The 22,527-nt window shown below is 41.6% G+C and overlaps 2 protein-coding genes across 3 annotated transcripts in view; both read left to right on the top strand.

The window, feature by feature from the left end:
* Positions 1-533: 533 nt before the first annotated feature.
* Positions 534-5,915, top strand: dcps (decapping enzyme, scavenger; the record flags this gene model as incomplete). Its single annotated transcript, XM_083915454.1, has 6 exons — positions 534-725; positions 2,670-2,820; positions 2,903-3,048; positions 3,145-3,258; positions 5,225-5,335; positions 5,431-5,915. The coding sequence occupies 6 exons, from the start codon at positions 534-536 to the stop codon at positions 5,695-5,697; spliced, it is 981 nt and encodes a 326-aa protein (XP_083771580.1). The 3' UTR covers positions 5,698-5,915.
* Positions 5,916-9,062: 3,147 nt separating this feature from the next.
* The window catches only part of LOC310948598 (uncharacterized protein), a 67,361-nt gene continuing 53,896 nt past the window's right edge, over positions 9,063-22,527 (top strand). Inside the window, exon 1 of one of the 2 annotated variants that reach the window (XM_083915778.1) lies at positions 9,063-9,128. In XM_083915778.1, coding sequence (XP_083771904.1) covers positions 9,064-9,128 — 65 coding nt within the window. In that variant the 5' untranslated portion in view covers position 9,063. Of the gene's footprint in view, positions 9,129-19,893; positions 20,475-22,527 lie in introns of those variants that run through there. The other variant, XM_083915779.1, reaches the window with a different exon arrangement.

Below are 22,527 nucleotides of genomic sequence, written 5' to 3'. Positions count from 1 at the left end.
AAAGCATTTTGTAAACCTTTGTTTTTGAAGATGCTGGATAAGGGGCGGCCGGTGGAACAGTGGTTAGTGCAGCTAAGGGCTGAAGATCCTCGAGGCAGTGGCCGTGGGTTTGACTCTGACCTGCGCCCCTTGCTGCATGTCTCCCCTCCCTCCTTCACCCCATTTCCTGTCCGTCCCATATTATAAAGGCTTGGAAAACTGCCAAAAACTAATCTTAGAAAATATGCTGTATAAATAATGTAATTAATTAAAATGATTATCATTCTTACTCATGTTTCACCCAACGAGATACACAAAAGGTCATTTTGAGGGTGGTGTTTTGCTTTAAAGTAAATCTTAGTTAAAATCTCCCATAATCACAGTTCAAATGTATGGCATCAGTAAATCATCACAGACGCTGGTGTCTCCATATCAAAGAACATAATGTGATCACTGAAACTTGTTTTTAGTAGCCAACTAAACAGGCTTTTCCTCTGAGTGGCGTTGAGTGAGTCATCTTCTTCCACAGACGATCTTTGTCCATAGATGCAAACATGGCGGACGCCGCCACTAAACGTGAAGCCGACAGTGTAGGCACTGCAGAAACCCCTCAGGAGGTCAAGAGGAAGAAAACGGACAGTGAGAATGGCGGAGGAGAAGGGGAAAAGAATATTCTGTCTGAGTTTAAAACATCCAAAGTGTTGAGTGACTCTGCCCGGGAGAAAAACCTCTTCATCCATGGGAAGGTACGGCTCTTTTAAAGCGAGAGAACCGAAATGAGCTGTTAGGTGTTAGCTAACTGTAGCTCCGGTAAAGCGGCGTAGAGCAATGTTTGGTGAAGGTTCGTATTGTGTTCATTCAAAGCACAGACATGTATACAGTCTATGATTCAAAGTGGTCTGAGGACTTGTGTAGGGAACCGGGAACATTCTTCTTCCGTGTTTTTTTTTTGGCGCTTGACCGCCCCCTTCTGGAGTGGGAGTGGCTCAGGACGGTCTAATCTGGTTTACCTGCTGGATTCATTCATTCATTCATCTTCAACCGCTTATCCCGGGGTCGGGGTCGCGGGGGGGCTGGAGCTGATCCCAGCTGACATCGGGCGTGAGGCGGGGTACACCCTGGACAGGACGCCAGTCTATCACAGGGCACATAGAGACGAACAGAGACAGACAACCATTCACACCTACGGGCAATTTTAGAGTCATCAATCAAAATAAAATAAAACAAAACTACTATATATATTCTCCCAATATGTCAGTTTTCCCCCTAAAAGAGAAATATCGCCCTATACCCTCATGCTCTGAGTTAATTTGTTGTATTTTCTTTATATTTTTTTCAAAAAAGCATACATCATATTCAGCTGAGAGCCACCCATAACAGATACATACAATAAGAAAGGAAATACATTACTGACAGAGTTAAATAATAATAAATCCATATATATATCTGGTATATAAGCTTCTAAAATGAAAAAAACAACAACTAGACAATATTTTACACATTTTTTGAAATAGTATCATCTCATTTAAAAAATACATCAAAACTAGGAATTGATTTTCAGAAACGGAATTTGTTTTCAAAGTATTTTGCCAAAATAATGAGATTTGATACCAAATTTGACTTTTTTTGTCCTCCGGTGGGAGACCAAACTTTATGTCATGTCATGTCAAAACTGGAATCATTTGATCATTATAAGTCATCCAAGGTCTGAGTTAATCTACAAGAGATGAAACAAAAAAAAGATGTTCCATAGTTACAATGTCCGAGTTACAAAAAGTACAAATATCCAAATTCAAGTGGAACCTTTGATGCAAGAAGTCATTACACGGGTAAGTGTCATTCAGAATTTGGAAATCAACTTCTTTAGCTTCAGGTGGAACTGGCAAAGAGAAGTAGCTTGCTCTTATCTTAACTACAAAATTACCATTCTGTTTTTGAAACATGTGTTTGACTCTTCAAGGACGATGGGAAAATGTAAAAAACTGTATGTCTCGCTGTACCGTAGCTGCTGTTGCCGCTGCTCATCATTGTTCATGTTTGCCACCATAACTACTATCATTGGCATATTCTGTCACCTTAACTGTGCTTGTTTCCACTTTTCTGCTGTATTAACTGCCATAACATATACGTCATATTCACATTACTATAGATCTTATTATAGTTACTGTTACTCTTTGGTTGCTTGCATCTCCGGAAGTGTGTCTGTCTGTCTCTCTCTGTCCATCTGTCTGTCTTTTCTCTCTCTCTCTCTCTCTCTCCTTTTCTTCCTCCCAAACCGGTGCAGACAGATGTCCGTCCTCCACAGAGCTGGGTCTGTCCGGCTTTTTTGTCTGTTAAAGGGAAGGTTTTTGTTGCCACCGTACTCTACAGAAAGATTTTTTGGGTCCATGTAAATCATAAATAAGTCTTTACCTACTCTGTAAAGTGTCCTGAGATAACTTTTGTTATGATTTGGCACTATAAATAAAATTCAATTGAACTGATGTCTTCTCTTCCTAGTGTATCTAAGAGGACCATGGAGTTCCCGGTGAAATATTTCAAAATAATAGTCCTCTTGATAGTGCTTGACTGTAAATAATGACTACCGTTATATAGAAATGTGCATGAAATCCTTAGAAACGGCTGTTTTGATAATAATGAGTCATTATCAGGAGAGGCAGAAATGAAATGGTTGAATGTGTCATCACCAGCTTGCCGACCAGGAGGCTGTGGTTATCTTGGAGAAGACTCCCATCAGAGAGGACACCCTGGCAGAACTCTTCAGTGCTTCCAGGCTGAAGCTGGAGATGAGGAACGACATCTACAGCACATATCGGCTCCAGGCTCCCCCTCAGCTCAACGGTACAGTCCCTAAAACTCAGTTGACACCCGGTATCTGGCCGTCAGCTCGACCAAAGTGTGATATAGTGGTCCTGTTTTGCAGAGATCAAGACGACAGTTGTATGTCCGGCCACAGAGAAGCATGTAAAGAAATACCAGCGTCAGGAGAGTTTCCTGGTGGAGGAGACAGGGGAGGACTATCGGTCCATCACTCTGCCCTACATTCAGGGGCAGAGTTTCAGTGTGCAGGTCAGTGTCCCCAAATCTCCCCCTCTAGTGCAGTAGTGACAACGCTTGCATTGGTGACATAATGTATGGATTCACTCACCATAACTACTTCTTCAGTGGGTTTACAACATCCTGGAGAAGAAGGCAGAGGCTGACAGGATCGTTTATGAAGATCCAGACCCAGGAGTGGGCTTTGTCCTCCTCCCAGACTTCAAATGGGACCAGAAACAGGTGAGTGGCAACAAATATTGACCAGATCCCAGGACGAGAGATACTTGAAATATATGTTATGTTACGATTTCAGACATTTATACTCTCAGGGCTACATATATCTTGTTCAAACTCAGCTGTTCAAACATCATCAAACCCAAAGATCACGACTTTAGACCTTAGGCATGTTGTTAGGGACAACTGACAAGTTTTTGCACATGCATGATTAAGACCAGATAATAAACATATGCTCACCACCACTTGATATCATTTTCAGAAAGATAATCATGTATTTTTAACTGGGAAAAAATATCCAAGGCGACACAAGCAGCATTATTTTACCTGTTCCATTCAGTGAAAGCTTCTTTTGACTTTTAGCGGCTGATAGTGCTGCAGCAATATATGACTGCTGGAGTCTGTTTTACTGTCACAAAACTTGATGAAATGTCATGTGGCAGTAAGTTATGGCTCCAAATCTGAGCACATTTGAAGTGAAGCAAATGAGAATTCGTGTTTAAAAAGAGTTTAATCTGATAACGCGTCCTGTCTAAAACACTGTTCATTCGCTTTATATGGAACTCTCTGATCTACACAAAGAGAGGATGAGAAAGAACAGAGTGACCTCTGAGAGCCATACTTTAGAGGGATGGTTTTGATCTTTTGTAGTGGGTTTATACGTACGAAGTGCTGTATTACCTACTGTATATGGCAGGCCAAAGCTAAGCAATGCAGTGCTGTGGACAGGGCAGCAGCCAAACGTTTCTTAGCCACCTAAAAAAAAAAAAAAATCAAATCAAATTTAAGACATATTTATAATATTTTCACCGTGTTACCAAACACCCCTTTTCAGCGGGAAACTCAAGCTGTTATGTCGCTCTCCTGAAAACAACCAGACTCCTTTGACATAAGCAGTAATCTTTACTTGCCGGGTAAAATGACTGTTTTAGCCAAAAGAGTCTGGTGGCTTTGAGGAGAGCGGAAATGGGTATTAAAGCTTCAGTTCCCCATCACAAAAGGCTGCCTGATGGCGAGGTGAGAAAATACTCTAAATATCATCTCAATCACATCTCAAAAATCAATATCTTAAAGAGAAGAGGTAGCTTAAACACATTTCGCTGTGACTCTGTCCACAGCAGTACATTGCATAGCTCCAGTGCCTGTCCTCCAGTCTAATTGATTAATTAATCTTTATTTATCATTATTTTATTTATTTACTAGTATGTTTAACACGGTCTGATGTAACACCCTTTCAAAATACAATTTCAGGGACCAAGCGCTCCGTTGAAACAAAACTGACACAACGGCAGTTCATGTAAACAATTAAGATCACTTCTAATGTCAGTTAGATATCTTTTTCATCCATAAGAAAGAGGTCAAATGAATCACGTTCAGATCTGTTCAAACGACGGGGAACAAGGCACTGCTGCGTTGTAGAAATACGAGGTTTGGAACCAGAAATCATATTTTGAAAGGGTGTTACATCACGACTTCAAAGCCGGATAGTCAATGAAGCAAAGACGGATGTTTTCTTTGGTAACTCCTGGTTTATTGTCCATCCCTACTGTTACTGTCTGTAGTGTTGCAGGTTCAAAGTTATTAATAGCACCCTTTTAGCATTTAGCTTGAATAAAAGGCTGTACGCTGAACATGTCTCGGTTTGGAGTTCATTCACTTATATGAGCTACAAGGTAAAAATGTCTTGTAATTACGTGGCAACATAATGGCATACATAGTCAGAATTTAACATATGTGTTAAAAGTTGGATTTTAAAACCATTTATGTACAAAAGCATCTAACAATTGGTATTCAGATGTTTAATATTGACTGGAAAATCCTCCAAGAAGTCTGGAAAAGTCTGGAATTTTGAAATGGAAAATTTGTAGGAACCCTGACTGTAGATACTGACACTGACTATGGATAAGACTGTCCCTTCAAAGATTCTAAGGGGGGACGATGCAGTTTCACAACATCTGCCTTCTTCTTTCAGGTTGATGATTTGTACCTGATTGCCATCGTACATCAGAGAGACGTCAGGAGTCTCAGAGACCTGACGTCAGATCATCTGCCGCTGCTGCAGAACATCTTCCAGAAAGGCAAGGTGAGGATACAAGGTTTTTTTTTGGAGCGTCTTGAATGTATTCCTAATGTCAAATATAGAGAAAGAAAGACCGTACCCGTTTGATTGTGATTTAGGAGACCATCCTGAAGCACTACCAACTCCCAGCCACTAAGCTGAGAGTCTACCTGCACTACCAGCCATCCTACTACCACCTCCACGTCCACTTCACCAAGCTGGGCTACGAGGCGCCGGGCTGCGGCGTGGAGCGGGCGCACCTCCTTGCAGACGTTATCCAAAACCTGCAGTCGGACCCCCAGTTCTACAAGTCCAGGACCCTGTACTTCCCCCTGAGGGCAGACGACGGACTGCTGAGCAAGTTCAAGGAGGCGGGGAGGCTGTAACGTACTGTCATGTACTTATCCGCCCCTCCTTTCAGTAGATTCCCATCCAAACTGTGTTTTTGGATAATACATCATTTGTACGTGTTTGAGTGAATCTTCAGTCAAGTGTTTTTTGTAATAGGATTCATATTATTCCTGCTTTCATTATGAGAAAGGGAATGAGCAGGAGTGACATGAGTCAATGAGGTGGATAAATGATTTTTCTGTTTTAATGTTTTTTTATAGGGATGTTGACTGCATTAAAGAGTCATTTTTTTCTACTCCGTTTGTTGATGTTGTCATGTATTTTCTGAGAATCACTGTATAATTAAGTAAAGTAGACACATTGGCATATACATGACTTGGAGCATGGCACTTTTTTTTGTATGGCACCTTTCAAAAACATTTTCCAGATCCTTTTGAGATGCATTAACCCAGCCGCAGCGCTAGGTGTCAGCATTAATCCCAAAACCATCCAACTTTTCCACTTTGAAACTATTTTAACACAGACTTTGGATACTGCTAAGAATCTAGGGGTTTCTGTTTGTCTCCCTTTGCAAAAAGAGAACAAATAGTACGTCACGTGCTATAGATCTTCAGGTTATGTAAACACAAAGCTGTCATTTTCTACCAAACTATGTTTAACCTGAGTCAGTTCACAGATTTTTGGAGCTGAAGTTTAGGTGGATTGATACTCTCGATGCCAAAGAGTCACAGTTACACGCTCCTCCAGTAAAGCTGACAGAGAACAGTCTAGAAACAAATCAAGTGTGATGGAGCAGAGTTTTTAGTAGCTGGGTTGTGTAACTGTACAGGCAAATATGTTCAGTGTTGATACATGATTCAATTGTTTGTTAATACGGACATTTAGTGCAGCGGGCATCATTTTCTTATCTCATCAGAAGTCAGTTGGCCAGTGCTCAGTTTTGTGTACAAGGTGCATTTGTGTGTCCCTCGTAAAAATGTAAACTAATTAACAGGACCCAATACAATGACAGACTAATCCTTATTGGTCATTACATCCAGGCACTGTGTTATGGACCCTTTAGTGGGCTGTCAAACCTGAAGAAGCTACAACGTTTTAAGGTTCAAACTCCTAAAAAATGTCTATTGATATTGGGTAAGTTCAGGGTTTACAAGTTGCTATAATAATAAACAAAAACATTTTATTTTTAGTTAATCTCCCTCAAATGAAATGTTTCTGAAATAAACGTCAGTTCAATCTGCCAATGAATATTTTATTATATCAGTGTCACAACTGATCCTTGGTGTTAGAGTGTTTGGAATATCACCATAAAAGAAGAAACAGGCCTTCTATAAAGTTCACTAAAGTCACAAACGCTGTCTTTTTGAGATTTTTGAGATGTGATTGAGATTGAGATTCAGGCAGCCTTTTGTGATGGGGAACTGAAGCTTTTATACCCATTTCCGCTCTCCTCAAAGCCACCAGACTCTTTTGACTAAAACAGTTATTTTACCCGGCAAGTAAAGATTACTGCTTATGTCAAAGGAATCTGGTTGTTTTCAGGAGAGCGACATAACAGCTCGAGTTTCCCGCTGAAAAGGGTTGTCTGGTAACACGGTGAAAATATTATAAATATGTCTTATATTTCTCTTTAAATCTTTAACCATAACTGATTTATAGCTTTCTATTTCTATAGTTTATACAATTGAATGCCTACATGGACCTTGTTTAGAGGCCCCATATTTGTTTATTTTCAGGTTCATAATTGTATTTTGGGTTTCTAGCGGAACTTGTTTTCATGCTTTAATGTTCAAAAAACACATTATTTTTCTCATCCTGTGTGTCTGAATATACCTGTATTCACCTTCTGTCTGAAAAATCTCAGTTTTAGTGCCTGTCTCTTTAAGACCCCCTCCTGAATAAGCCCAGTCTGCTCTGATTGGTCAGTGTTTCAGGGTCTTTTGCATCTGCGGTCTCCACCTTGCACCCTTATTAAGGCCACTGACTGTAGAGTCAACCTATATATAGCCTAGTAGTGACATGGCAATGGCACAGAAGTCCTGACAGCTCGATTAATGACATTTGATTTGATAATTTGATTTGATATAAGTATTTATATAGAGGCCTGTCGCAATAAGCAATACATCATTTAATCAATTAATCGCATGATAACATTTAATGAGCTCAATAACTTTTCAAGCCATGATGATTTACATTTTTCTGTGTAGGGCGTTACCCAGAGTGCAGCAGGAGAGCCCTGTGAGGAGCAAGTTAGAGGACACGTTAGTGTGGATTTGGACATATAAAAACAAAGATGGAATTGGTTTCAAAGTGAACACACTTCACCTGAGCGAGCCGATATGTCGCATTTGTTGTAAAACAGTAGCAACTATACAATATGTTAAAATAGAATCCATTTTATTTATTGTTTTGTTGAGTTTTTCGAGTTCTAGTGTTAAATATTCTTTAGAAATAAACATTTATTGATCTTTGAAAGGGTGTACATTATTATGCCATTATGCGTCAGTGGCCCAGTCCATGAGGACTTGGCTTGGGAGTTGAAGGGTTAGAGTCCCCATACTGACCTAGAGAGGAGGGTGGACTGGTGGCTGGAGAGGTGCCATTTCACCCCTTGGGCTCTGCCAAGGTGGCCTTTGAGCAAGGCACTGAACCTTGAAAATTGCTCAGGGCGCTTCCGTTAATGCATGTGTATATGGACCTGTTTGTGCATATGTGAGGCCTGTGTGTGTGTGCGTGTGTGTGTGTGTGTGTGTGCGCGCGTGCGCATTTGTGGGTGTGTATGTGTGTATGTGTCTGCGTGTGTGTATGTGTGTGTGTGCGTGTGTGTATGTGTGTGTGTGTCTGTTCCTGCGTGTGTGTGTGTGTGTGTGTGTGTGTGTGTGTGTGTATGTGTATGAAAAGTGAATTTCCCCTTGAGGGACTCATAAAGGAATGCTTTCTTTCTTTATTAACATATCAGTTCAAAATGGTCTCAAAAGGGCAATATCATCGATTCTCGCAATCATTTCTGGGACAGTTCATCGCCTACTAAAATGTTATTGTGTTATTATTATTATTATATTATTGTGACAGGCCTATATAGCACATCAAACTGCTTTATAATTGAATATGTAGCTGAATAAATCTTGCTTTTTACAAGATGGGACCTTTAATGTAAATCCATCGAGCTGTCAAACTGCAAGTTACATATCTTAAGCTAAAGTGTGATGAAAAATAATGTTGTATTACAATTACTGTTGTTGTATCCTTCAATTTTTAATACTAATTTAACATCTCCATGACTGGTTCGTCAGTAGGATTTAGGAGATTCCGAGCCGCCTGTGAACGCAGCACCGTGGTGCGGAGGACGCAGGGCAGGACTGAGACAAATAATCCAATCATTAGTCCGCTAAACAGAGTTGATGTCTTGGATCCAGTCTGTGAAGGATGAGTTCACTCTGAGGCCGTCTGAGATAGAGCGGACACCGTAAGTACCCCCGCCGTGTTTACGCCGAGCGCCAGCTGCACTTTAGCTCCGAGAGAGGCAAACTTTGGCTCTGTGTGCGCGGGGATGAGTTAGTGGGCTGCGGGGAGTTAGGACGTTTGATTGGGGATCGATACGGTGGCCTGCGATGCTTTGGTCCTGTTTGGGAATCAGCAAGTTGTTGGAGAGGGGGTGTCTCTGTTTGGATCAGGATTTACTGGCAACGCTGGGGCGATGTAGGTGGGCTGGTTCTGGCTGTAATTACCCTCTTTTCATGTCCAACAGTGCGTATTTGTATTTTTTTATCATGCTGCTCTGACTGACAGTTGTTTTTGCCATGCTGTATATTTATTAACTTTCCAAAAAAGCTGGCTGAACTGTAAGTTCTTGGCAAAGATAAAGGCTTCCCAGCAATCTATACTCCCAGACAAACATTGATTTTTTTATTTGGTTGTGGTCAGTTTAGAGGCTACTCTTTATTATGATTATTCTAGTACGAATTTGGGTCATTGATATGTATTTCAGGTTGGAATGTATGCCACAAGTAAGCCTATGTTTGGGGCGAAAAGGCTTAAACTGGCTAATCTGCCAATAGGACCCTGGTTGTAATCCACATCTGCTTTTAAATGTTGCCTAACAGCATCCAAGAGCAGCTGTTTGCATACATTTCCTTATAAGCCAAACTTCAAGGTCTGGCTGTGTAACTCTTATTCAAATTGAGAATTAATAGATTCAATTAAAAGTGGTATTCTATCCTTTTTCTTCACGGTCAGCCATTCACACACACTCCCTCCGTGTGACAGTGTGTGTATGAGCTCGGTGTTTGGTAGCAGCAGGTCAAGGGCGGTCCAGATTAAACTGTTATCTTTCACTGTGTGGGAACCACTGTAATCCTGAACAGAGACACTGGCTGGTTCAGAAAACAGTGTGTGCCAGTGTGAGGGGATGAAAGATCCTATTGATCCGGGATCTGCTGATCTGATCCTCCCAAGATATGACTTTAGCACAAAGTAAGTGTGTTTCTTTGTAACGATGAGGCAAACGCGCAGCCTCGGCAGCCCTGACCAATGAGGATGTTAGATTAGTCATTAAATAAAGTAAAGTAAATTGAGTTGAGCATTATCACACTGGATGAGGATACATGGGCTTAAGGGCATCAGCGCTGGTAATCTGATTGAAGCTTGACAAGTGTGTGTGTGTGTGTGTGTGTGTGTGTGTGTGTGTGTGTGTGTGTGTGTGTGTGTGTGTGTGTGTGTGTGTGTGTGTGTGTGTGTGTGTGTGTGTGTGTGTGTGTGTGTGTGTGTGTGTGTGTGTGTGTGTGTGTGTGTGTGTGTGTGTGTGTGTGTGTGTGTGTGTGTGTGCGTGTGCGCAAGTCAATTGTCACAGCCTCACCGATTAGAGGCCTGATCGGGTCATCTGTCACTGGGTCATTGAACAAGCCCTTGGCGGTTTTACACAGATGTCCTGTTTACTGTTGCTCTCTGTGAGGAAACTAACCTGCTGATACATAATTATATATATATATATATATATATATATATATATATATATATATATATATATATATATATATATATATATATATATATATATATATATATATATATATATATATTATCTGTTGCTGTGTCCTGCTCAGTTTGTTACTCAGTGGTCTCTGCTACATGTACATGTTTGTGGTTTGTTTCTTGCATTGTGTGTGAGTGAAAGCTGATATGGGACTGAGTCCTGTATCACTTCCTGCATTATTAGGGGAACTCAGGCAGTTTTACAAGCCACATTCTAGTTAAGGGTAGTAGTGATTAACCATAGACTGTATAAAAAAATGGACGTATCCTCTCCGTCGGGGTCTGTTCTCTCAACTTGATCCAATCGTCCTCACCTATGGGAGTCGCCATCTTGTCGGACTTTGACTCCGCCTCATCTCCTCTTAGTAAAAAAGGGCATGTATGTGACGTTGGGGGGAGGGAGATACGTCCATCTGTCTGACGTTTACCTCCGAGGAGAAGTGAGGGCCAGCGGCTAGCTGTCACTCAAGAGGCCACACCCAACTTTAATCTCCAATAAAGTCATAACTAGCCTGATAATTAACTCCCCTCAGTGTTGGGGAGTCATGGAGATATGAGCTAAACATACAAACTAGAGTGTTTTTTTGTACCAGGTCTTAAATAAGTTTAATTAAGCTGTGAAAACAGCCTGTTTAAAAATGAGAAACTGCTCTGTTGTGCAAACTACTCCTAGTGGACACTCAGGGAACTGCAGTTTTTGGCACTTCCTGATTGGATCAACCAGCAAGTCGCTGTGTTCTGGGCTTGTGATCAACCCATGGAAAAAAAGTTTTATAATGTTTTTGGCTCTTGGGGGCGATAACAGTCAGGGAGCGTCAACAAAACAACTTAGTTTGTTGTATTATGAGAAATACTGGGACATTTTTGGACCCATAGTAGGGACTAAAATGCAAGATATATCTGCTTCTTTTAAAAAAAAATCTGTCCCTTTTAATAATACTAAATCACCAGTAATGGAGTACTGTACTTTGGTAGGCCAACCTAGAAGTTGGCATTGCTCTGGTTCAATGAGATTTTTTTGTGAGATTTTGTATTATTAAGAAAATGAGCTTTCTGGCAATCAAAAGTTTATGACACTTGTTCAGCAACATCATCTTCTGTCTGTATTTCTGCACGTACCCTGCAAGCTTACGGATGCCTACTGATACGGACCAAACGTTGCAGTACCACCAGAAATCGGGCACTGTACACAAAGAGTGCCGTGAAAAGCAAGAGCGAGCAAGTCATTAAAATACCCGACGGACATTGTGAAATATAGAAAGCAGCGTTCATTGTCAGTTTCTCTCATCTGTAAAACCAATGACTGGAAGTCTCCGTCCACACTCCGTATTTAGTGTCTCACAGATCTCTGCCGTCCACAACGCTGTCCGCCATTTTGCCTCCTTCTCAACAGATGCAGGATCGTCATCTCCTCTGTCGTCTCCATGTTTGTTGCTGTCGAAAAAGTTTATTTTTTTAAAACTTTATTGGAATAACTTTTTAATCTAAACGACCCCCAAACAATCTGTAACAGCAGTACTACAGTTAAAAGCCTGGTGGTTAACTGTTGTAGTGAACATGATGGTGAAATATAGCAAGGTGAACCGTGAATTTGTCCATCACGCCGACTTCTATTGAAGTGAAAGTGAGAGGGAAGTGTGATGACACCATACCTTGAGTGTGTGGTGAGGATAGAGGAAGTTACAGTTTTGATAATGAGTCCAGATTTCTGGGGATCTCCCGATACTGAGGATTGGATTTTGCTTCAACAGTTTTCAGTTGTACCTTCTTGTGTGAGGGAAGAATTTCCGCCAACATATGGGATTCTCTCTCTTGCAACTCCAGCTGAAGATTTAGGCCGACAAGGTGTTTTTGACCTTTCTTGCTACATAATTGGTGTGCATTTCAAAGCAGAACGTTATGTGCTTAATCTGGGGTCAAAAATAAGCGCTGCCACGTGGCTGGATGTCAGGCCCTCAGCTGTCTATTTTGAAAGGGCACCGTCCACTTAGTTCCGCCGAAGACGTGGTGACTCGTTTAAAGAAAGCCAAAGCCAGAGCTTTTTCCCCCTGTTACAGAATGATAAACCGGGGAAGCCAGACCAGCTGCCCCCGAGACATCACTCTGGAGCAATGAGATCCATTTTTCTGTTGACGCTCTATTAAAACTTAGAGCTTCAGGTTATAGGCCATCATCATTCATTTAAACCACTTGAATTAACTGCTCGTGTGCCTCCTGTCGCTACACACACACACACATACATACATACACACACACACACGTGCGCGCAGAAAAGGTGTGTGAGTAGAGTTGAAGACGGCTGTTTTGTTTTCATCGCCCCATGGACCTCAAGTAGGACCTGAGATGGAGAAAAAGAAGAAGAAATTTCAGCTTGTTGTACGAGTGTGTTCTGTGTAAGAGTTCTCTCTAACTAACGCACACACACACACACACACACACACACACACACACCACTCAGTGCGGCAGGCTTAGTGCAGGAGTATGATTACAGGGCTATTTACATTACAACATACAGCGACAGAGAAAGGGGGCGAGAGATTGGCAAAGAGAGAGAAAGAAGATGGTTTCCAGATGTGAGGTGGAATTCAGAGAGCTACGGAGCGACTCCCTCCTCTGCCTCCTCCTCCTCCTCCTCCTCCTCCCCCTCTGTACAGAGAGAGATCTAGATCAGCATGTGAATGTTGTAATGGAGAGAATAGGAGACGGACAGAAACCACAAAACAGAGAGGGAAAAGGCGTTGCACTGCAGGGGTGAGTTAGAGGAACTGGAGCCAGCCGAGACGAAAGAAGTGATGAAGATGAGGAAGGGGATGGAAAGAATAAAGAAGAATGAGGAGAGGGAAGAAAAGCAGGGCCTCTCGGTCAACCACAAGTCTAGAAATCGAACTGGGGGGAATTAAGTCGGTGGAGGCTGTTTTAGTATTAATGCGCAAAAAAATCCACCAAAATGAAACACTTTGCAGAAATGTTTTCCCAAATACCAGGCTTTATCCCCTAAATGTTTGTGGCTGCCATGCTTTCATCAGGGTCAGATCTGAGCTCGTTCATGGTGACTATATACAGAGAAAAGTTGAAGACAACACCACGTGAACATCCCGAATGATCAAAACGTCAGTTCCCACGCACTTATCAACTCTGCTTCGACTCGTTAAAAAAAGTCACAAGGATCTTTGTCAAGATGTTGGTCTTTGGCTCATCAGTTGTTAGTCATGGTAAGAAGGACATGAGCACTTTGTGAAGAACATAGCCTCTCATTCATTTCAATGAGGCCCCACAGCACAGGACAGTTTCCTCGGCCAAAAAATTAAAAGTTTCAACAGGTTCATTAAAAAACTCTTTCCCTTCTCATTATGCACTCCACAACATTGTTGGCAAACTGCAAATAATGCGACATGTTTTCTGTTTTTTGCCACTGGTCAGCAGGTGTCACCCACTGTCACCATGGAAACATGGTGGGGTCCTGGGGTTAGGGCGGCTTAAAATAAGTCAGTCTTTGTTTGTCGATTTTTGCGGTTTGACCATTTAGGGTCATCATACATGCAAAACATCTTAATCCAAAATGGGTTCTGATAAACTGTTTCACTTGATTCACCTTAACCACAAAGTCAATAATCCAGAGATAGAGAATTTAGAGCTACTATATTGTGTCAGCTGATTGCAGAACAGCTTGGAGTCAGGGATGGTGCTGGTCGCAAAACAGAAGATGTTTGAAAGATTTTGTATTGATTGTGCTCTAGGCAGCTAAACGATAGCTTCTTGCTAATGTTAGCAACTAATTAGCACCGTTTGGGTCTAAGACTATCCAAGTGAAGGAGTGAGAAGACCACAAAATTATCCTCACTGCTTGATGACTCGATTAGAGTAGCTTTAAAAAGTGCTTACGAAATATACAGACTTGGTGTGTAAAGGCCTTTAAGAGCAGGCTAAAGTATCATTGTGACACTGGCCCCAGGACCTCAAACTGAAACAGCTAAGTGGAATTCAGCACTTATTCATTTTATTATGTACACCTGTGCTTTACCTACGTCCCTCCTACTGTCTCTAACAACTAATAGGTAAACTATGTCAAGCAAGATAAACCCCACTGAAGGTGGTGGTTTAAAGGTCAGAGAAGCTTGTGACCGGAGGGTCGCCGGTTCAATCCCCAGAACTGTCAGGATAAATCTGGGAAGGGGAAGTGAATCATTACTACCAATTTAATTACAGCTCCTATTACTGCCCTTGAGCAAGGCCCATAACCCCCAAACCGCTCCGGTGTAGCTGCTCAGTGGCCAGCAGAGCAGACTGTGGTTGTACTGGGCAGCTTCCAGGTGTGAATGTGTAACTGTGTGAATAGCGTTCCTGAAAAAGAGAGCATTGCTCTCAGTGTTCTCCCCCTGAAAGAAGGATAGCCAAACATGTTTTGGGACTAGAGCATATGGTAAAGTACATATGTGTTTGTTCTATAAATTAATCCGTTATTGATAGAATAAGTCTCTCTCTCTCTCTCTCTCTCTCTCTCTCTCTCTCTCTCTCTCTCTCTCTCTCTCTCTCTCTCTCTCTCTCTCTCTCTCTCTCTCTCTCTCTCTCTCTCTCTCTCGTCCGTTTTCAGGAAATACCAACATCCACTTTTTTTCTTGGAAGGGAAACTGACCGACATTCCTCATGGCTCTATAAACAGAAATCTGTATGATTGATACATGCATATACACATATATACATGTACATGCATGCACACACACGCACATTTACATGCAGTATTTAATGAAGAGTTGCACCATACTTCTGGATCCGTTCGGACATGTCAGCATTGAGAAATTCATACAGCACACATCCACAGAAACACTGGATAGCTGTGTTTTGCAAACCTCGTGCTGATATTTTGGAGGTAAAACGAGTGAGAAACCAGGTGTTTCATACACTGAAAGGTCATAAATCTCTCCCCACAGGGGTGTATTTAGATTCCTTTGCAAAAGACTTAGAGTCAGGTTAACTTTCCCACTTAAAAAGAGAAGTAACATTCCTGGATTGGCTCAGGCACCAGCTACCAGGTACCTGCAAAATAATTCAGAGAAACCCACTGTACATTACCTGCCCAGCAACAAATGAAAACAAAGCTGACTCCAAAAAAGTGCTTTAGTTGCTTAGTGTCTGAGTGTGAATGGGTACCTGATAACTGACATGTTCACCTAAACAACTTTATAAGGTGATGGTACGCTAATGTTGAGTTTACAGGCTGTTGTGTTGCCCCCCAGTGGCCAAATAATCTACATATGCAGATTTAAAGGGTGCAGCTCTTCTAGACTTTAAAAATGTTATGCCAGAGGGCATTATGTGACAGACCTGGGAGTGGCAATTTCACCATTTGGCCACTATTTAAAATTGGCTTTCACTTCCTGGGGGCCTGTCTTTAAGTTTTGTTGTTTTTTTGTTGTTTTTTTTTGCTAGTGTAAGCGGGGCGAGGCCAGATTCAGAATTTGTTTATTCAGTATTTTCCAGATGTGCTCCCAGCCGCTTCTTCAGTGTTTTTTACTTACAAACATGTGTGGAGAGGGACTATAGTTGTTGATACCTGTCCGCCAATCATTTCATGTCTTCGTGTCTGCCGCATTTGGTAGTGATGATGCTTACTTCTCTGATACCTGTATACTACGGTTTATATTTTAATTCAAATGGCACCACAGATCCCTCATCCAATGCGAGTGATTTTCTGGAGTTGCATACCCAAAATCTCAGCCTCATTTTTACAGTATAGTAAGTCTCGTCCAAGTCAAACCTTTGCGTCATCTTCTCTACTGTCGAGCAGCCAAATGCCAATTTCCTTGTTTAATTGGTTTGACTGAGTTTCATAAGAGGGACCAGACCGGATGTGTTTTACATGTCTCTGAATTTGAGGCTTTTTCTTAAGATAAATTAAATTTCCTGAGTGTCTTGGCATCCTTACTGCAGCAAACACGGAGTGATTCGAGATGTGATATCCCAGGATCCTGATTCCTGGAATTAATCTTAAGTAAAACCGAGGGAACGCTGAATGTATTGGTGAAAACCCAGATTAACACATTCATTAAAATGGTAGAAATCCTTTGTCAACATTACAGGGTCCTTCCTGATGGTTTATTGGCAATCTCATGTCTACAGAAAGTAGTGTTTGTTTGTGTGTAAAGTGATTTCTCAGTCCCAGTGTGCCAAAACCGATCTTAGTGGCCATGTATTTGTGCACTATGCTGTTAAAATGTTGCTGCAGAGCTCTGGAACTGATAGAGACATACTCTGTTTCTCTTTGTTTACACTGACAAACACACACATGCTCCAGTGACTTGGACAGCTTAGATCAATTTCAACATGTTTGGAATGAGTCACCCAGACAATATTCAGTCTGGGCATGTTGGGATTGAGAAATTCATTCCACTAACACCACTCCTCTGTGAATGGTCTGATGATTAATGTTTTTGTCACTTTTTCAGGCCAACATTCATGCAGTCTACTCAGCACTAAGATGAGACTTTATTCTTTTGTGCAATAGTTCAGTTCAGGGGTGCGATTGGGTGACAGAGCCTTTTTCCAAGAAGTAAACTTTCCCTTTAGACTCTCTCATTGTTGGACTATTAAACTGTAAAAACATACGCTGTCATGAATTATCATTTTAAAGATCTGATTGTTTTTAACTGAATGATTCTATAGTGATCTACATTTAAGTAAACTAGCCAGAAAATAGACTCATTCTCTTAAATGTGTGTGTGTTTGTGTATGAGAGGTTTAAGCAGTAGGAAATCTCAGGATCAACCCTTATGTCACCACGCAGCCATATGCATAAGCACTAGGACCTGTAGTGGCTGTAGGTAGATAAGCTCCCTACTTATAGTGATTAACTTCGACAGGCTATTGCACGACATGTTGGCCAGTTCAGCGTTAACTCAAACAAACTTAATATACAGTAAGGCATTTTCGATTCAGCGTCCATATTTGCTAATAGCGGTGACCCACATTGTGCATACTTTCGTTTGCATTTCAAATCAAACTACGCCATCCATTATAAAGGTCCCATCACAAGCATCTGTCAACTGAGAAAATCAATGCTGTCATCACTAAGTGCTGTATATTGATTAATTTTGAAAATACAAATCCATAATGTGAAAGTACAACAACGCAGTGTACCAGGAAAGTCTATACTGAATAGAGCCATATACTCGTGCTGGATACAGAATTCAATATGTCCCTGTACAGATGAGAAAATGGATGGGTAGAACACAACAAATAGGATGCACTGGTTTATTTATTTTACGCACGTACGCACGCACGCACACACACAAACGAATGAATAAATAACAATTCAATACATTTGTATCTATGTGTTAATCAGTGGCGGCTGCTGGTCTTTCAAGTAGGGAAAGCTAAACGGCCTACATCATAAATGTATGTATAAATTCCACTCTTTGTTCCTTTTCAAGAAAATGATCTGTGACCTTGTCGTACCAACTAGGCGTCTTTTCCAGGGACTTGACCAGTGTCCTCTCAATGGCAGCAGAGCTAGGCTGCTTAAACGGCCTTGGCCCAGCTGGAGCTGCTGCGCCAGGCTACTGTGAAGTGTGACCGCCTGTGAGCTTGAGTGATCGTGACGGGGGGAAGAAGCTCTGCAGCTGCTGCTGCTCGTTGGGGAAAGAAACCGCAGAGTGACAGAACAGAGTCTCCAAACACAACGTCGTTCTTAACAAAGACAAATTCGGTGGGATTGGTAAAGTCTCCGGATCAGTTCAGAACATCCATCCATCCATCTTTAACTGTCGGGGGTCTTGGGGGGGGGGCTGGAGCTGATCCCAGCTGACATCGGGTGTAAGGTGGGGTACACCCTGGACAGGACGGCAGTCTATCGCAGGGCACATAGAGACAAACAGAGACAGACACATTCACACCTACGGGCAATTTAGAGTCATCAATTAACCTAACACCTGCACGTCTTTGGACTGTGGGAGGAAGCCGGAGAAAACCCACGCAGACACAAGGAGAGCATGCAAACTCACACAGAAGGACCCCAGCTGGGATTCGAACCAGGAACCCTCTTGCTGTGAGGCAACAGTGCCCAGCATTCATCCAATGAGCGTCTAGTTTGGCTGCAGTGGAACAACCTGCTCTACGCTTCCCCATTGAAGTCAGGAGAAGCTGAGCGTCCGACTGTGTAAAGTGCTGTGGGGATGAATGAGATAGAAGTTGCTCCGGTTACCTGTGATAAGCTGATTCTGAACAAAAGATGAAGGCTTTCTAGCGCGTATTTAGTCAATGAAATGCACACACAGCAGTACATATTTCACCACTTTTTTTTCTTTTTTTTGGTGACATTTTAGGGGAAGCTGAGCTTCCCTTGCAGTCGAAGAGCAATTCATATTTTACATTTTGTTTTACAAAGTTAGGGAAGTAATGTTTCAGTCAAGCCTGATGCCTGTAGTCTCTTCCACATGGTGAGGTGTACAGTTTATTAATTCAACAATGGTATCGGATCAGTATCAGGTATCGACTGATATGCAAAGCCCAGGTATCGGTATCGAAACAAAAAAAAGCCGGATCGGTACGTCCCTAGTTACACTCACACTGGTCAAACTGCAAATGAACCAAACTTTAGCCGTGAATCGTTCTTGGGCTGGAACAAATCTAAAGTGTGTGTGAACCCTAAGCTAACATTAGCTAATGTTGCCCACCGTTGGCACGTATTAAAACTGTGTGCTGGCACTACAGAAACATCCATCTTCAACCGCTTGGCCCTATCAGGGTCACAGGGGGGCTGGAGCCGATCCAAGCTGACATCAGGCGTGAGGCGGGGTACACCCTGGACAGGACACCAGTCTATCACAGGGCACATAGAGAAAAACAGAGACTCAGGAGAACGCAAAACATCACATCCTTTGGATTTTCCCAGAAAATCTGTTGCAAGTCCTTTACATAGAATTCAGTTGTAGGCAACGGAGGAATTTAAGGAATGTCTCTTTTTTTCTCTCTTTATGTTACATGTAAAAAGTTACACACAGAACTTTTAAGGATTCCTGATAGCAATACAGTCTTGGTAGCTTGCTTGACAGTAGAGACACAAAGAAAGAGTATAGTAAGGTCATGGGGGGCAGTCTCTTGTTCACACTTGCCTCCTCCCTCACTCCACCCTCTTTATCCTCTTCCCTCCTCAAGCCCTCCCTCTGCTGCATTACCAGTCGCGGTGACTGGGAGAAGAGGACTGAGGCATGAAGCAGCTACTCAGTCAGTCATTTCAGTCAATTGTTGTCCCTCTGGATCTCTGCTGTATTGTCACTCCAAGGCTTTCAACTATATTTCTGTGAGACGCGATTCTCTTGGAAGCTCGTTTCCTGATTCATTTGAGGAAGGAAATTCCTGTTTTTTCAAGCTTCCTTCCCATACTTCAGTGCTTCCTTGTGTGATATTCTGATTCTGTGATAATCCCTCTTTGGCTGCCATTGTGGCTAGAATTGGCTTGCTGTTGTGCTTCTGCTGCCAAAGTTTGGAGAGGGGAGCTCATAAGGGGGAGGATTCTCAGAAGATGGTTTGACTTGGAAGAGAGTCATCTTCTCTGGTGGAGTGGCATCTCCTTTTGCAAAGAAAGAGACGTCATTGGTCTTCGGGAAGGAAAAGGGAGTCTGAGCTGGGACAACAGCACAAGGTGTTGGATTTGGGGGTTGGCTATTCTTGGACAAACTAGGGAAACACATTTGCTACAAAGAGGAGAAAGAAGTATTTTTTTGGGGAAAACTCTTTTACAGTTTTAAAACATGGCTGGGAAGTTTGGATGCTTCAAAAGCAGCAAGTAAGTGTCTTTTTTAATGATGCCACTGCATATTTTTAATTGCATTTATTACCGGTAAATGATTACGATGAAATTATATTGTGATACTCAATTCTATTGCAATAATACCTTAATCAAAATGTATTCACAGTGTGTTACAAAATCAGCCATACAATGTCTCCTGAAGATTGCAAAATCTTGCTTTGACATCACACCTATCAACCTAATATTACTCATCTGTGCTCATCATCTACAATATATGTAAAGCTCTGTTTCACAGGATGTGGTTGTAATCTGGCCCTTAAAAGGAATTTGACATTTTCAACACATACCTGTCTTAATAGAGGCCATGGACAGTTGTATACTGCGCTATGAGTATTTATTGCACAAGTGGCCATATTTTGTACTGAAGAGCCAAGCATGTTGACCACAACACAAACCCAAGTACCAACAGGAATTACAAATCTTTTCTAGGAGCACTGATTTCAATTAGCATGTTGGGGGTTTTCCCAGAGTTGACACTGCCTTTTGTTGCAACTGTCGAATCGAACTTTTGTTTCTCTTTGTTTATTGAGACAATCGACGGCTTGTAGTTGGCGCTGACAGTCAGCTGTATGACTCAGAGCTGATTGACTGAAGGGACTGATTTTATACTGGAAGTGAATGATTATTCAGAAAATCCCAGAACTAAACTTGCTTTTGTTTTTATGCCAAAGAATCCAGTAGATAAACATTATTTCCTGTAAATTCTCTCTGATCAGTCATATTGTTGCTTAGCTGATGGCTTAATACTTGACTCTTTCAGATTTGAGTGCATGTTTTCTTTTACAGCCGGTGGGAGTCCTCAGTGATTTTAATGCTTTGACTGGCTATATATAGGACTGGGCTTGGCAGTGTGATTGGACCACAGAGGGTTAGGATAATGAGTGCCTTTAGCTTCTTGACTCTAGTAAAGTATGTTTTTTTGTACCAGAGCTGGAGATGTGGTATTGGGGAACTGATACCCCCTTCCACTTTCTTTGTCTTTGGCCTTTCAGTCTCATGACATGACAACAATACAAGCTTTTACGGCCCACTCAGCAGAGGCGACTTAGACAAACATTTTGTTTGTGTGTGTGAGACAGAGAAAGTGAATTAGGAGTGGGGATGAGCTGCAAGACAGATTCAACTAAAGAACCCGATTGTGTCCACTGGAATTGGAAAAATAAATTGTACTTACATCCCTAGGATCTCTGAGATGGCAGAAATTGAAAATGAAAGACGGGGAAAAAGGTTATAAAACACATGAAAAACTTTCTGAAAATTCCTGTAAAGCATTAGTATGTTACTTGTGGGCTCAGAAACCACAACACAAACACTTCCATTTTTGTGCGCTTCTTCACACCTTTCCAGTTTTCTTCTTTATGCCTCTGGACCGTCGGCGGCGGTGGCAGGATACATTACGTTTTGGGGTTGTCCCTTTCTTGTGAACAAAATACCTTAGGAATTAAGAAAATTCCTTCAAATTAAGAAAACAATGTCCACTTCAGGATGAACTGATTAGATTTTGTTGGTCAAAGGTCACTGGGACTTCCACAAATGTGTTTTTGTCCATAACTCAAGAATTCCTTTGCTAATTATGATTTTTTTTTTCCTGGTTCAAATGTCTGTCATGATGAAATGATGAAGTGATGACATTTTATATGCAAAAGGTCAAAGGTCAACTTCACTGTGACGCCATAATATTTCTGTCCATTATTAAACGTCATAATTCAGGAAAAGAAGGGGAAACATTTGGTCAGATACTGAATTGGTGACATTAATCTTTGATGCTCACCTCATACGTGTCACTGTAGTGACAACTTCCATTTCATTTTATTAAACTCCTTAAGTCTTCACTTCATATATAATGAGTCTGGACAGACATGGATGTAAAGTGCAACTTGCACTGGTTGGTGGAGGCATATGACTGCAGTAATTACTTTAGACATTGGTATCTCCACAGTAGACCAACAGATGTTTACCAGCCAAACTGCATTTGAAACATCCACCCCCCTTCATTTGTTTTCATAGCCCTTACCAATCTCTTACAATT

The sequence above is a fragment of the Echiichthys vipera genome (assembly GCF_963691815.1).
Source record: "Echiichthys vipera genome assembly, chromosome: 6".
Taxonomy (NCBI): Eukaryota; Metazoa; Chordata; class Actinopteri; order Perciformes; family Trachinidae; genus Echiichthys; species Echiichthys vipera.
The sequence above is the reverse complement of the archived record's forward strand: the minus strand, read 5'-3'. Positions and strand labels throughout refer to the sequence as shown.